The 16,780-nt window shown below is 41.4% G+C and overlaps 1 protein-coding gene across 21 annotated transcripts in view; it reads left to right on the top strand.

The window, feature by feature from the left end:
• The window catches only part of ADGRL3 (adhesion G protein-coupled receptor L3), a 535,525-nt gene that overhangs the window by 253,010 nt on the left and 265,735 nt on the right, over window positions 1-16,780 (top strand). For all 21 annotated transcript variants that reach the window (XM_048067842.2, XM_048067827.2, XM_048067821.2 and 18 more), the window contains one exon: window positions 260-473. In XM_048067842.2, coding sequence (XP_047923799.2) covers window positions 260-473 — 214 coding nt within the window. The remainder of the gene's footprint in view (window positions 1-259; window positions 474-16,780) is intronic.

The raw sequence follows: 16,780 nt of genomic DNA, 5'->3' as shown, positions 1-16,780 counted from the left end.
CTACAAAAGGGATCGTTTGCGTTTTTTGTGATGAGGAAAGCAAGCAGCTGAGCGGGGAAGTGATTTCTCCAGGTGGCCAGCAGGCTGGGGATCAGCCCTCACTTCTGCAGGCCGTATCGCGAGGGTACCGAAGCTATCCAGAGCGCATCTCGTTACAGCATAGAGGCAAAAAAACACTGCTAAATGTCATTCTGCTTTTAATCCTCCTATCAGTGTGGAAAAGTAAATGTTTGCTGTGTTTCTGTGTTAATCCTTGCAGCTTTCAGCCGAGCCCCGGTCCCCATGGCTGTGGTCCGAAGGGAGCTGTCCTGTGAGAGTTACCCCATCGAGCTCCGCTGCCCAGGAACAGATGTTATCATGATTGAAAGTGCCAACTACGGGAGGACTGACGATAAAATCTGTGACTCTGATCCTGCTCAGATGGAGAATATCCGCTGTTATCTGCCAGATGCCTATAAGATTATGACTCAAAGGTATAGCATTTAATATTCTTTGTTTGCTGGCTGTTGTTTTTTTAATCCGGTATGTACACACCAGTTTGTTTGTGTGTTTGCATGAGAAAACGCAGGTACTTAGTGTCTGTGTATGGGCACAGAATTACAGCTATCATTGCTAAACTGTGCATTTACCAGAGTAGGTCAGGATCAAACAATATAAATAACATTTGCGGTAAGTACTGCTAATCAGCCCTCTTGATATCCACAGACTCTCGATGTTACCTCTGAAATGCCTGTATATCAATGCTCTTCATGAATATATGTGAAGTCTTTCTCATATGCGCCTTTCTTCTGCTCTGCTGTCTTTATATAGATGGCCAGTAATTTCCTTTGAACTATTAATATTTTGTGTTCAGAATAACATTTTCAGTTTTCTAAAATACAAAGGAAATTCTGCAACGCTCATCATGTTGCCAGCCTCAGTTTTAGGTGGGATCTGAATTTGCAGTCAAGAACTTGTTTGGGATTACTGCTTTTGCAGAAGACTTACTAAATTTCTGTATAAATACTAGTTGCTAACACTGCATCTGAAAATGGGAATTGAGGTACGTTCCATGTGGATAGACTCTCGTAGTGCAGAGCCAGGGCCTAACAGTTTATTCCAATTTATAGATATCCTGGTTATGAAAAGCCTTTAACTATTGCTAAATTTTTCAGGATATTCTTCGCCACAATAAGTGGCGTGGGAAGGATTTCTAAGTCACAGTTCTTGATATTCAATCACATTCGGTGTGCTTCTTTTAATAACTACACACAAATAACTATTCAGTACATTTTGCTATTAATTAAATAGTAATAGAAATGAGTGTTTTTATTTATATTAATAATAGTATCGACATAAGCAAAGTGCTGCTAATTGATGTCATGACAACAGTGTTTGTATGGTGACCTAATGGCTAAAGCAGTGCAAGGTTTTAATGGAGTATCTTGCTATTGTTTGTTGCAAGATACTTTGCACTAAAAATGGAGTTGTGTGAGCAACAGAAAAGAAAACATGAGTTTCATCTATATTTGACACGTTAATGGATATTTCTGAGTTCCCTTCAGAGTTGCTCCATGTCAAAGATTTAGAACCCAAGTTGCTGAGAGGTCTCGTGACAAATGTGCTCATTGCTGCAAATGGCTTGTATAAGCCCATTTGACTTGGCACTTCTTTAAGTCGAACCCCCCTGCATTGCTGCTTGAAGTCCTGTTTGTAAGATTGTGATGATTACTTTTTCAAAACAAGTGGCAAGGGTAAGAACATGACATCATCCAGTGCCTTGAATTCGGCATGGTTTTATTAGAATTACTGTAATTCTCCTGTACGGGTTGTTAGTGGCTTCAAGCAGAAACCCTTTATCATCTGCATATTGGCAGAAGAAAACCATGTCATCCCCTTTGTGGGGCCATTACAAAGTATTAATATATATATATATATATTTATATATATGGTAACATCCTCCAAGCACTAGCTTCCCAGCCACACACAGAGCTCTGCAAGCTTCTGGTCAGTTCCCATGTGTAGCAAAACTGCAATAAATGTTGGCACCTTGCTCAAGGAGAGCACGTAATCATATCGTGTGCCCACAGTGCTGGGATGAAAACTCACGTTGATTACTTGGCTCTGCACACTGTCACTGCCAGCCCAAACTGCTTAGCAGAGAGCTAGCAGGGAAGCACATCTCTAAGGCAAAGCATCTCTGTTTTCCCATTTAGGCAGGAATGACCAGTGAGGGGGAGATTTTTTGCAAGGGAAATGTGAATCCCTCCTGGCTGAGTATTAATATCCTTGCCTGATGCTGTTTTTCAGTAAGGACTCTCAGGAAAGGGTGGTAGCTTTTTCCATTTAAGTATGTGATGATCAATTTTCTTGAAGAAGTGCGCAATCATGTTATTAATTGGGTACTTGTGAGTTTCTTGAAAGTAAATATGACCTGCTTCTAGTTAAAAGGCAAGTTAAAAGGGGAGGGGGATGACGACGACACTCCATTTTGCATTTATATGCCATTCTCATTTCTGTTTTATCTCCATTAATTCAAAGAGTTGAAAAAAAAAATTAAAATAAAACCATTAACATGAAATACATTCCTAAGATGCAAACCAGTCTGCCAGTTCACAGCTCAGAATATGCCTTATAGCTGAGCATCTGAAAAAAATAGTGTAAAAGGAAAATCCTGACAGCCTAGTCACTGTGACATTTTCTTCCAAAAGCCTCTACCTGCAAAATTAATCAATTCAGCATTATTTAGGTGGTTTTGCAGATGAATGCAGGTTTTGACACAATTAACTTGTCTTTGCTAATGCAATAGAGTGGGGGCAACGTAACCCTCGTGGTAATCGAAGCTGTTTGCATATGGAAAGAAAAAACGTATGCACAGTGCATGCTTATTCTGCATTGATTAATTATTGTATTCACAAATACACGGTCCCCTTGTAGGTTTTATAATAAGTTTTCTAACTGCTAGCAGTTTTTAATCAGCAACATTGTCCAGTCAACTTACAGGCATCATGGCGTGGCTTGTGGGGAGAAGAGTGAAAGGTAGGGAAGAAAAGTGTGTGTCTGAGAGACGGAGCTATTAGTATGTGAGCCAAGGCTGCGAGTGAGCAGATTTATGGTAGATATTAGCAATTTTTCCCTCAAGGACTCCTCCCTCCCCCCCAAAATTGAGCTGGCATGCTCCTTTCTTCTGTATGTTTATTTAAATTAATTTTGCAGACGAGTGCATGGGGTTATTTTGAAAGGGAAAGGCATAAATCTGATGCTGTGTTTGCGGAGCCCCCTGAGCAGTGAGAACACAAGGAGTTCTTACTGCAACTGTTGCCCTGAAAATCTCTAAAATCTTCAGAGTATTTCTCTAAGTAAAGAAAGTTTAAACAGCTTGTAGGGAGCTATTTTATAGGAAATTAAATCTCTGTGGCCTATTTTGTTTTCAAACTTGCCGGCTCTTCCTTCCAGCATGAGAGCAACAGCTGCCCATAAAAGCTCAGAAAGAGTGCTTTATGGACTGAAGTTATTCTGATATAATTAGAGAAAAATTATTTCATAGCATGTTTGCTTTGGAGAAATGTCTTTTTGAGGGCTGTAACAAACAATTAAATTCTAACCAGGTCCATTGTAAACTGTGTGTACAGTGCCATGGGAGACTTCACCATGTTCTCCCTTGAGCAGCAATGCCACAAAGTTAACGTGTCATCCATTCAGACAGCCAGAGTCCTCCTCAAACAATAGGGAAAAGCAGCCTCCTATTCCCATAAGAATTGCCTTTGTGTTTATAAATGTTAACACTGTCATTTACTCTATCAAAAACAAAAAAAAAAAAAGAAAAAGAAAAGAAGAATAATTGCTTTCAGCATTCTCTCTTGCATTTCTTGTGGATGCTTTCCGCCAAGGAAATAAATACGTGTCCCAGAAAGATAAAACCAGCGTGGCTCTTTTTGCGTGCTCGTGGTTTCACTGTAGTCTTTGGAGCTAGTCGCTGGCTAAAACTGACCCAAAAATTCAAGGCTTCAGCTCAGGCAAGGGAGTTAAACGTTTATTTGCCTCCTCCTTGATTCGGACACACATGCCAGCATGTGCTTCTTTTTAGGCACATGCTGAAGTGTTTTGTAGAGCGAAGATCTGCCCATGTAGTTCCCTGAGTTAAAGCCAATGGAAGGAAGGTGGTGGGTGGATCAGGCTTCACGTGGATGTTTGCAGGACTGCACGCTGTTGGTACCACCTTTGTTTTTAACTTAGTAATTTGAAACAGACCGTTTTACTCAGCTTTTTGTCCTTTCCTGTCAGCTTTAACCTTGAAATGAGGGCGAAAGTCTGAATACACACACACAAAAAAACAATTGCAGTTTTTGCCTTAAAGGCAAGTTCAAAGCTTTCTTGTTGCTTTCTAGATATGAGGAAATAAATGATCCTTCTCTACCCCAGCCATTGTCCATTGCTCTTAAGCTGGAGGAAGGAGAGGAAGAAGGAGAGAGGAATGAGACAGAACCAGCAGGTGTAACAGAGGAGCCAGGGGAGAAATATTCACAGGTCTTAACATCTGTTCCCAAAATCAAAGCCAAATTCTTTCTCACTTTTCAAATTTTTCAAGGTAGAAAATATGGAAAGCTCTTGCTAGGGAACTCTCCTGTATCTCTCAGAAACTCAGAGCTCAGTATGCCAAGGGGACCACTTGCACAAGTCCTTGCACAGCTTGTGCAAGTCCCGTTTTTTGCCTTGGTAGTGTGTAGAGAAAGGTACAGCTCCCCCCACAGAGCTGTGTACCATCTGCTCCGCTGTGGCTGTTCATGGTGCCATTTGCCCCCCCAGCAAAGTCCCCTGACACGGTGCAGGGCCTGGGCCTTGCAAGTGGGCATTGCATTTTACCTCTGTTGGCTGAGCAGAGAGAAAATTTCTAGTTGCTGAGCTGCAGTTCGATAGCTGAGGTAGTTTCCTTTAGGTTCAAGTCTAATATGCATGGTTTGGTCCCTGTGGTTTTTGTGGTGGCATTGCTGATTGCTGATGAAGTGTGTAAGTCAAGACCTAGAATACTAAGAAAAAAAAAAAAACAAGAAAAAGAAAAACACAACAACAACAAAGAAAGTCAGTGAAATTAAGAGCATAAGAGTGTTGTCAGCTCCTAGATGCTCTCTGGCTTCCAGTGAAGCATTTGGCTCCACAAGAGGGCCTGATTCTTTTACATGAGGAGGGGCACTTCTAATTTCCCTGGGAGCTGGAAGGATGCCGGCAGGCACTTTGCACGGGGTGGGGGAGAAGATTGTACGAACCAGCTTGCATTACATTGCAAAGATTTTTCATCTCCTGAAGGGCTGTGTTTTGTTAATGTTTTTGGTTGATGACCTGAAAAATGCAAGAGTCTGAAACGACTGTCATTATTATTGTAATAATATTGCGTCTCGTAGCATGCTGTTATTGATGCTATCAGCACCTGTGATTTTCAAGACGCTTCTCAAATGCCAGTGATCTACTCTTGTCTTAGGAAATAAAGAGGCTGGGTTATCTCTATTTTACAGGTAGAATAATTCACGTTAATCATTCCTAAAGTGTCTGCTGGTTTTGATCGTGCCAATTTTGGGATGTTCTCCTGGAATCGTTTATGTAAAGTAGCTTGTTCTGTTAAGCATGCAGAAGATGTGCAGGACAAGGAGAACTGCAGACCTGGAGGCTCTGCCTTGTGATGTGATTACAAGGCCATCAGTAGGACTGAATGAGCAGATTTCAGCTGAATTGCAGCACACTTGTGTCAGGCCCTAAAAGATGGATGGCGTATTTCTCAGAAAACAGCACCCTGCTTAGACGTCGTCATCACCTCTGACTCAGATACAGAATGCCCCATTTGATAGGAACCCCTCCGCCTTCCCCTGCATCCTGAGTACATTTTGTGAAGACTGCCAAGATACTACTCATTTTTCTAAATTTGTTATTACACAGATGGCATGGGAAGTGCATTTCTGAAGAACTGAGATGTTGCAGTGGGAAGCTAGGCTTTTCTCTCACTGGGAAGCATGAGTCTGGCGCTTTGAGATCACCATATGAAAAGCATCAATATGGAAAAATACTAATGTTTCAGTTAAAGCAGTGTTTTCTGTAACCAGTAGAAATGAACAGGGAATACTGAAGCTCATGTTCATCAGATTCTGAATTTAAATCCTAGAAAACAAACCTTACCACTTGGTTAAGCAATCTATTTTCTTGCTGTGCAGGAAGATAGATTAAAATGAAGCAAAGTCTACTAATCTCATCTGCACCTTGACCCTGGGACAAGGGCACGTACACTATTACTATGAGGAAAAAAAAAATAATCAAATGCTAGTGGAGCAGTGTGCACTGAACTGTTGAATCACTCTAAAAAAAGATCGCTACTTCCCAGCCTGTACGGTCTTAATTTATCCTACCTCTTCCTTTCTTGAAAATGCTGTCAGACCAAGCAGGAGTAAATTCTGCAAACGACAGCCCCCTGGAATTGCCCTGGTATCCCAGTAAATCAGGGCTTGTCAGCCCCAACATCTCTGCTGATTGCAGCTGCCATGGTAACAGATGAGGAGAAGGTAGTAGTTTCGGAAGGTAATTAGGTTCCAAACCATGGAAGGCTCTGTAGATCAAAAGTAATGCCCTAGGCTTCCCCAGGTACCAATTGGTAGCCATGGCCAGCTATAAAACACCCCACTTAAAAAAATAAATAAATAAGCAGACAGTCGCAGTGTGCAGTGGCTGCTGGTTTTTGGTTGCTGTTAAGATGTGACTCCAACGTGCTACTGTTTGAAGAAATAGAGGCCTGAGCTGGCAAAACATCAGGCAACTGTTCTAAGGCTGTTTCAGTTTGCCAGCTTTTTTATTTTTCGGTTGTTCCCCACACCATCCGCTGGCCTGAACCGACAAATGGAAGACGTAGGATAATCTCTTGGGTAACTCATGGCTTGAAGAGGCCTCAGAACTGCTGAACGTACCAGGTGCTGGAATCCGTGCAGGGAAAATCCAGGTTTGTTACTCCATCCATTACTCTGCTAGTGTGAAAGTGGCCGGCTCAAGCCTGTCAGAGGCAAGGGACGAGCTAACCCTTGGCAGCCTGCCGCATGTAGCTCTTGCCGGTGGGAGAAGACCTATGAGAAATGTGCTCCTGTCATCTGTTTTTTTCTAAACATTTGAGGCTTGTTGAGAACAGCTACTAATTTGTGCCCGGGGAGGAACCGATGAGCAGAGATGGAGATGTTGCTGACAGTGGAGTCTGCCAGTTGAGACGTGTACTGCATTCATTACCACGTTGCAGGAGGTGGGTGCAAGCACACAGAAAGCCTTCCTGTAACTGCAAGGAGGGCAGTACAGGAATGTGCTGCTCTAGGCCCTCAGGTACAGTTCTTCCCTATTGCTGAAGTAGGTTCTGTACGATTATCTCAGGTGCCTAAAGTGCAAAATCTGAATTCAGGCACCTTCATCCTGACCGTAGCACCTAAATTGCTGAAGTGATGAGCACTGAGATGCTTCTGCTCAGTCTTCCTACATCTTTAACCTACCTGAATGTGACAGTCTTAACAAGGCCGTCACAGGGCTTGGTCTTCAGATGGCTGGTCTTTTTGTCAAAAAGATTAGATAGATTTGGAGCATTGCACAACACTGTGTAAGTTTTTTTGTTTTGTTTTGTTTTGTGTTTTTTTTTTTTCAGGTTAAACAGACTTATACTATCTTAAAATAGCAAAGAAATAATTTAGTTTGGGCAGAAAGATACATGGGCGGTCCTTTTTCATTTAGTCTTCTAGCTAGAAATAATGGCTAAAGGGTTGTGATGTAGGATGACTTTAAAGTCATCTATATCATGTTTTGTTTTGTTTTGCTTTGGTGGGTTGTTGGTGGTGGTTTGGGGTTTGTTTTTTGGTTCGTTGGCTGTGTAGGTTTGTTGGTTGGTTGGTTGGTTGGTTTGGTTTCTTGTTTTGTTTGTTTGCTTGTTTTTGGTACAAAAGAGCTCAGTTAGTTTATTCCTGAGGTCAAAATCGGGTTTTATACACAGGGGTTTTTCAATTTCCTGGGATATTTCAAAGCTTTTATTTAGTAGATTTTTCTGATTGCATCATTTTTGGACTGTTTGATGCTTTAACTCCTTATTCTATTCTCAAATGGGTAAAACTAGCAATGGCCTGTATAGCTCATCCTAATGTGGGTGACTGGGATTTCTGCATTTCTCTGCAGGACTGCAGATGCTTTCTGCAGACCTTACTCTCACCTTCGCACACCAGCAGTTTGGCAGCCACCACAGGGCTTTGCATTTTCTGTGATCACTCTGCTGATACCAAATGCTTGTGAAGCTTCAGTGTGTTTGCCTGCGTGATGATGAGACCCAAACAGGTGAAAGATGGCTGTTAGGCACAATTCCTTCACTTGCCAGTGTCAAAAATACGGCCTGGCGCAGGCAGGGTTCCTGGATCGTCAGTTCAACGTGGTCCCGAAATTTAAGCATGAGTTTTGCTAGTGGGATGAACTGAAGTTTATTTCAATCTCTTTGGGGAAAAGAGGGAATGAAAGGCTTTTATTGGAAGCAGTGACCCAAGAAAAGGTTCTGCTGCCATTATGATTCAGGATAAGGATTTTATGTATCAGTAAGCAGAGCGTACGAGATGCCATGCCGCATCTGTGATGTAAAAGAAGGGCAGGATGTGGGATTTATGATTAGAGCCATCTTCTATGCATTATGCATAAGATAATGCATTGGTGTCAGTTATATACAGTAGAAGCCTTAATTCAGCTGGAGTCCTGCTGACATCGTAAACTGGGAGACAGCAAGTAGTTTATGGGCAGTAGTAGAGCCTCTGGACTGAATTACGGCCTCAGCATTCAGTCTGTTACCGAGTGTTGCAGTTCGTAGTAGGCAGTATATTACATGCTTTTACTCAGAGTAGGACTGGTGACAAAGAAGGAAGAACTTTATTGCAGAGACACTGTGAGGAATGGGAGATGGAGTCATGGGCAAGAGAAATGTACAAAGCTATAAAACTAATGCAAGGGATGAAGGGGGGATTTGGAGCTGGCTGGAAGGAAATAAGCCAGAAAGAGAATGGGGTTTCCCCGTGCAGTCACTGGTCTGCCCTAGTGCCCTGCAATGCCCAGTCCTGCCTGCTTCATGGGGCAAGACGTGGCAACCCTTTGCGGGCAGGTACACAGACTGTCTCTGCCACCCCCACACCTTCCTTCATCCTAATCCTTTGTAGTTCGAGAGGGGCTTTCACCCGAATGCTCAAGACCTTTTTCATATCCTTTCTAGATTTTCTTTGTTAGCATTAACTGTAATTGCTGGGTATTCTTGATATCCACACAAATGCCCAGAGCCTTTCTGAATTTCATTACGACCCTGGTCTTGACTTCCAGGAGCTCTATGTCCAACAGGATAATAGCTTAATATGTGAAAAAAGGATTGTTTTTTGTCAGGTTTTAATTTCGTTGCTGTCCTCCTCATCTTGTGTCCTCAGACTGAAGACAGAGGTACCCGAGCTACCTCTTCCATTTCCATTCATGAGCTTGTATGTATTTGTCATATTACTTCTAATGTATTCTCTCCAAAGGAGAAAGTTGTAATCTTTCAAATACTTATTTAGGGGAGTTGTTTTTGGTTTTGTCATGTATGTGTGAAGGTTGCCATTGTTTATCTCTGAATGCCCTTTAATTCTGCCTTGCCATGTTTGAGACAAGATGAGCTGTACTGTACACTGCGTTCCAGTTCGGGCTGCATCATGTACCCATAGAAAGGCAAAATATTATTTTTATTACTTGTACTCATTTTTTTTTTCCTTGTGAAGCCTACTCATATGATGAAGGTTTTCTTTATCTTAAGCACAAGCAAATGGACAGAGGAGGGGAGAAAAAATTGTTTGTGATAAATACAAGATTTTGAGGCCTCCTTGGAAAGCCTGCTTCCTCTCTCCCTTTCCCAGGTGGCTTTGAATTACACAGAAAGTCCCATTTGACTCAGTATTACGAATCACACAGATATAATAATGTCCTTCCCCTAGATGTCTATTCTGTTCCTGATAAATGATCAGCTCTTTTGGTCACTTGGAAAGTTGGTGGACCAGGGTGTGTGCTCAAGTTAGTACCTTGAATAATCTTCTGTTGGGTAGTTGAGGGTTGACTGTGCAAAAACAGATGAGTGATTTTTCACTGTTGGTATTTGTAGGAGCAGGGAAGATATCCCTCTGAAATGTGCCTGTGTCAGAAGTGTTCCTTGGCATCCTTCTGAATTACTGGCAAAGTTGCAGACAGCTAAACACAGGCATATAATATTCAAGAGACCCTACCAAAAACAAAAACAAAACAAAACAACAACCAGAAACCCTAACTGCATGTATACACAAAGAATATAGGTCACCTTCAATGCAGTGGATTAGACTGAGCTCTGGAAAATCAATTTCAGTTGATTAGTTGCACTTGTAGTTAGATGTAAAGAGTTAAAGTCAGGCATCAAACAATGCAAGCTAATGTCTGATGTGTTGGGTTGTGATCCAGAAAACACTCATGTGCTTGTATAACTCTGCATGTGTGGAAGGAGCTGTTTGAAGTCGATGCAGAGGTAAAAGAGCTTAAGGTGATCTCTGCAAAGTTAGTTTTTTTTTTTTGTCTGGAAAACGGCCAAAGAGTGATGGCACCTGATGGGTCATCTCTCAATAGCTGGAGGTTGATGGGACATACAGGTGACTAGGCAGCCATCTCCTTCCCTGCAAACCGCATGTGTGAGCAGCTTTGCAAGCCAAGGGTGGGTGGCATCCTACTGTCGTCACTTCCCCCATTTCAAATTACTGCAGTCTTCTATATCCAGAGATGGCTGAAGTGAAACTGAAGTTGTCAATTAGTTAAAAACCAGAAGAGCAGAGGGAGCGGAAGGAAGAGGATGAAAAGTTTCTTTTACATTTCTTGAAAGACATCTCATTGCATCAGCTTATAGGCTCAGTTTCAGTTAACATCATGTCCCCTTAAGGTGTATTTTGTCAGGAGCCTTTGGGTGGGAGTACCTTTGGGAAGGCCCATACATTTGTGCTGGTATTGAGAAAGTGAAATAACGTCTTTTGTTGTCTTAACAGCCTTTCTCAATAGCTTAAATTTTAAGAGTTAAAACACTTAAAACAACTATTGCAGCCAGGAACCTGACTCCCACTGAACTGGCATGAGTCCCAGGTTCCCAGTGTCCAGAAATTTCTTTTGGAAATGGAAGTTCACTCTTAAGTGGCTCTAGTGCCTTTTAATATTTCACTCAGGATCTAATTTGGATCTTAAGTATACCAATTTGGAAACAGCTGCCTGACATCAAGCTCTGAGTTTTTAAACTCGTATGGTTTGATAAGATTAGCTTGCTGCAGTCCTGATACAGTCTTCAGTGAAATCTCATTCAAATTAAGAATCAGTCAGAGGGGAAAGCAGCCTCAAGCAGAAAGCAGGAGTGAGGTGGTGCCAAAAACCAGGGCTCCAATAGGCTCTGTTTTCTCACCCTTCAGTGAGAGCAGAAACCTTTAATTGCCAAATTAATGCACCGAGGGGAAAAAGTATAATTAAGAAATTAAAAACAAATATCCCCCTTTTCAGCTGTCATCTTTGGAGATGTACACAGATATGCACACTTAGAAACTATTACTATAGTGAAAGACTATGCTTTTTGAGACTCTATAATATGTATTAAAATATGTGGAAACTGAGTTCATTTCTACATGTCTGCTTGAATTATCAGTAATAATTCACAAAGTAGAGCATGGCCACTAAAATGAATGAATAAATAAGTGAGTTTATGGAGTGTTCCTGCCAAATCTGTGTTTTTGGGCTCTCCTGCATAAAAGAATTAATTCATGTTTTTTAATCATGTTAGTTTCTTCCAGTGTTTCCTTGCATTTTAGGAGCTGAACATCTCCACCATGAATTTAATTTCCTCAGTGTTGGTATGGGAAATCCTGATTGTGTAGCCTCTTTTGACCCAAGGTTGCATCTTAATCCCTTCTTCCCAGGGGCATACCCTCAAATTTAGCAAGTACTGTGCAATTTTCAAATGTGTACCATATTGATAACATGTATATGGAATTAGGGCCCTTTTGGTTCTGATTTGAATTCTGAGCATGTCGGGCGTTTTTTGTTCTTCCATGAAGAAGAAAATTCTCAGCAGAGTTTCCATGCATAATTTCATTCGACTGTTTCAGCAAGAATAAGGCAGCTGTGGAAGAGGAATGTGAAATCAAGAGCCTGACACTTTTTGAATATCACAAATTTTATTAAGGATCTTACAGAAAGGAGGCAGTCTATAGGACACATACATGGCTTTGGTTACAGTCCGGTGTTACTCAGCTAGAAGAGAAACAAAGCAGCAGTAGCTGCAGCACTGATTTAAAGACATGCTTAGCACTGGCAGCTGAAATGGCTGTAGTATTTAGTCATGACTATAAGGACCACAGGTAAATGTTGAATAATCTTTGAGGTCTGCAGGGAAAACTACGCAGCAGGCTGTAAGCAATCCAAAAGATTTCTAGGGTGCATTAAGGATACCTTCCTGGTCCAGGTATTAGACAAACCAACCAGAGGAGAAGCGTTACTGGACCTGGTGCTCACTAACATGGAAGAGCTGATTACAGGGGTCAAGACTGGAGGCAGCCTGGGCTGCTGCGACTATGCCCTGGTTGAGTTTGTGATCTTGAAGAATATGGGCCTGGCAAAGAGCAAAGTCAGGACCCTGAACTTCCGAAGAGCAAAATTCAAGCTATTTAAAGACCTAGTAGCTGAGATCCCCTGGAACACAGTCCTTAGGGACAAAGGAGCTGAGCAGAGCTGGAGACTCTTTAAGAATGTTTTCCGTAGAGCACAAGAGCTCTCCACCTGCCTGCGTAAAGAAGCGGGCAGGGAGGGCAGACAACCGGGATGGCTGAGCAAGGCCCTGCTGGTCAAACCGAGGCCCAAGAAGGAATCAACCCTTATCTCAACCCTTGAGCCCTTTCCATCGTATTTTCTCTCATTTTCTCCTTTGAGGAGGGGAAGTGAGAGAGCGGTGTAGTGGAGTTCAGCTGCCCAGCTGGGTAAAACCACCACAGGGAGGGCTTAACAAGAACAAAATGGTACCAAGATGTTTTGACCACACGACAAAATAGATTTTCTATTGAAAGAGAGATTGAGATTGGCAGAGCTGTGTCTTTTAATGGTGATGAAAGTTGTCCTGTCCTACCTTCAGCGGCAGTTAAAAACATGCTTATGTGCAAGCTAATCTGCTGAAGTTCGTTGCCATATAATGTAGCTTGGGTGTCTTTGTGTGGAAAAAAATGTTGCAGTAATGGTTAATTTGCTCACAGAGCAAGAAGTAGCAAGTAATTATTTTTCCTGTAGGTTGGCAGAAGTATAAAAATCTAGTACGGTTACATTTAATTATTTCTTCTCTACTTTTTTCCTTTCCAGATGGCTATTGCCATAATAGACCATATACAGTATGATGTTTTAAATATATGCATTTCTTTAATGTGCAATATTTGGCATGTTTGTATATACTTCTTGTATGACTGCATATATGTAAAGAGTAATGTACACATACGAAAGTACAGCAACATGTGCGCAGAAAAATAGCAAATGACAGCCTCTTTAAAGAGGAAACTTTACGATTTGTGTCTTTCACTTACACAAAGAGGAGAACTGATTTAAAGTCAGGAAGCAATGCATATCTCTTTAGAGGAGAATTAAAGCCAGTATCAACATTCAGAAGACCCTAAAGGTCTTGCAGCATGCTAGCAAATCCAGATTGTTATGTTATGTATCTTTCAGTGATTTGTTGGTCATCTGTTTTTCTTTCAAACCATGAAGCAAGTAAGGTGCCCTGGATATCTGTTAAACTAGTGCTGCTCTACCACATGTAATGCTGAAAAATTGCTGTCACATGCAGGTGTCATGACTTTCAGCTCAGCACCTCCAGACTTTTAATGACTGCAAATCTATGAACTGACAGAGTGACCATATCTGCTTGTTTTTCCCGTGGTGTGTAAGACCATGGTTCACAAATAGGGTCCAAGGGAGCTAGCTCCATAATGTGCTCAAGCATATAGCCTTTGGCTTTTATCATCTTAAGTTTTTCCATCTTATCCAAACTCTTTACTTTATTATTATCTTATTATCAGGCAGTGGAAGAAGCCGTATCTCTTGCTTTTAATGTTTTCTATTTTATCCTGACTTTATATCTGCTCAATTCCTTCTTTCTTGCTAGGTGCTTCTCAGAGTCCTTCTGCTCCCAGGTGATCACCATGTTTTCTCTGAAACTGTGAAACCCGTGCTGTTGCATATTTCTGATTAATCCTTGTATCTTTTTGATGTGGTTGCAGGGACTTTCACTAGACTATGTGGACTTCTGTCCTGAACTTCTCTAGGTTAGCTGCACTTTGCCAACTGTAGTCAGAGCATCCTGATTCGCAAGCACTGAGGTTCTATACTGTTCAATACAGCCCTTGTGTTGCTGCAACAGCAAATGCTTTCTGCAGGGATATCACCCTGTATGCCAGGGAGGGCAGTTTCCATGTTCAGTGATTTCCCATGACCAGCATTATAATGAACATTGGATGGGTAGGCTATCTTTGCATCCAGATTTGACACCAAACAGTTTTGACATCAGTCTCTGTGTTGGTGGATATATCACATAACTGGTGAAGAGGGTAATTTCTTTGGTGTTGCATGGTCAGCTATTATAGAATTACGTTAATATTTTACAAGGGTTTTGTCCTCTGACAGCATTCACTCCCTTTGATCTTTCCACTACGCAGGGAGGCAAAACCCCTGAGTTTTGCTGGGCTGTGCTTGTGGCTCTATATGGCCATCAGAAACAGATAAATCCATGCTCATATTCCTGGCCTCGGGCTGCATTGTGGGATAGTGAAAGCCATGAGACGGGGGATGTTCCTGCCATTTTATTTCAGCTTTGAGTTAGTGATCATGCTTCATTGAGGCTCTGAGTAATTTGAGATGCAAAGCAATCAGGGGAGCAGAGCACGGTGGAAAGTATAGGGCTATATATAAAAGGAACAAAGCCAGTTGAGACTGTAGTGGTGGAGGTGTGTGCAGTGGTCACTAAAGTTTCTAGTGGGGCTTTGGAATATCAAGAGCCTGGATCCAATTCTGGCAGGGCTGCAATATTTTAAAGAACTTTTTTTTTTTTTTCATCAATGGTTCAGTTTAACCAAGAACATTGCTTAAGGGGCAGTCGTCAGTCTGCTGAGCAAATCTTTGCAGAATCCAGCCTATTACTTTTGAAGATCTTTTGCTGCAGATTTCAGGAGCCCACAGAGAGGAGGGAGAGGGAAGAAGAAAGTGCAGGGCAGTAGGGAGAAAGAAGAACATTTTAGAGTGAAACCTTAATTTGAGGAATTGGCTTTTTTCATCATGTTGTAAATTCATTAGTCATGTATGATGAGGAAGCTGATTTATGATTGTTAACTATATTGAACTGATGAACATAACTTCTTGAAATTTAGTGGCCAAATGAAGGCCTCTCCAGGCATTAATAAATTAGACCACTTTAAACAATTTAGTTATTTATCCTGTGCAAATGGGACAGGATATTTCTGGAGTGATGTGTGTATTGCTTTAGATATAGTTTAGTGTACATGTGACTAAAGCTCTGTTTGTAATTCCTACCAATTGACTCATTGCATGGAGTGGTGGAGGATGGGGAGGACCTTGGCTGAGACTTAAGAATTTTTAGTTTTGGGGGGATTTCCTAAAAAAAAAATCCGTCTGATTCAATCTAGGGCTCTGTTCGTTTGCTTTTCATAAACTTATCAGCTTCTGTTTGTAAAGGAGTTAAAGGAGCAAAAAGGAAGGCTATTAATAGCACAGGATGTCTGCATCGAACCCTACTATTATGCATATGCACTGCTATTTTTATTGCTGTAGTATGCGGATCTACTGATGTCCTATCTTGATAGGCCCTGCGTATACATAATTCCCCACCTGTAGACTTTATAACATCAGTGTAATTTTTTGTAAGTGATCATGTCACCCAGTCATGTCATCTCCAAAGGAAATGACTGCACTGTAAGTGGCTCATCCTTAAGTGCTATCCTAACCAGAAAGAGAAGGAAATAATTAAGACAACATGAATTATGTAAAACAGACTTGAATAAAGAGTGACAGAAGGGTTGGCTTTGACAGCTGGATGTTAAATGAAATTTGTTTCTGTTGTTATAGATGCATAGACTGTTTTTAAATGTATAATTTATTTAGATTTATTTAAGGGGTAGAGGAAAGAAACAAGAAATCCCTGATGCGGAGAATTGAAATAATGAGTTGTTATACACACATAAATAGTCATTACGAAATATTTTATTGGTCTATTTTTGCTGTATTTATAAGGGCATTTTAAGACTCCTTGAGTCTGCGTTTTACATCCACATAGATACACTGCATTTTATACAGCAATCCTTACTGCGTGCTTAATTGAGTTAATAACATGAAAAGTGAATACTCCTGGCTCCTCCAGCTTGGTTGTGCTGAAAGAATGAATTTATCCTGTAGGGCTGTATCTCAGGCTATCTTTATTCCTCATACCTTTAAGGAGGCCAAAGCCGTAGGTATGGGAAAACTTTCTACTCAAAGCCAGAGGAACTTCTCTATGAAGTCAAAACCTCTGCAAAGTACTTGATTTACATTACAATGGTGGGCGGAAGCAGGGGTGGGGAAAAAGGGCCATTTCCAAAGAAAGCCTTGGAATGTTGTCTGTGGTGCCATTGATCCTCTGGTTAAAAACCATACAGTGCTTTGTCATTGTCCAGCACACTGTGGACCAAGAATTAACGCAGAGAGGGGAGAAATGGTTTCTGGG

The sequence above is a fragment of the Anser cygnoides genome, chromosome 4 (genome assembly GCF_040182565.1).
Source record: "Anser cygnoides isolate HZ-2024a breed goose chromosome 4, Taihu_goose_T2T_genome, whole genome shotgun sequence".
NCBI classification, from domain to species: Eukaryota; Metazoa; Chordata; class Aves; order Anseriformes; family Anatidae; genus Anser; species Anser cygnoides.
Note: the sequence above shows the minus strand (reverse complement) of the source record. Positions and strands in the feature narration are given on the sequence as shown.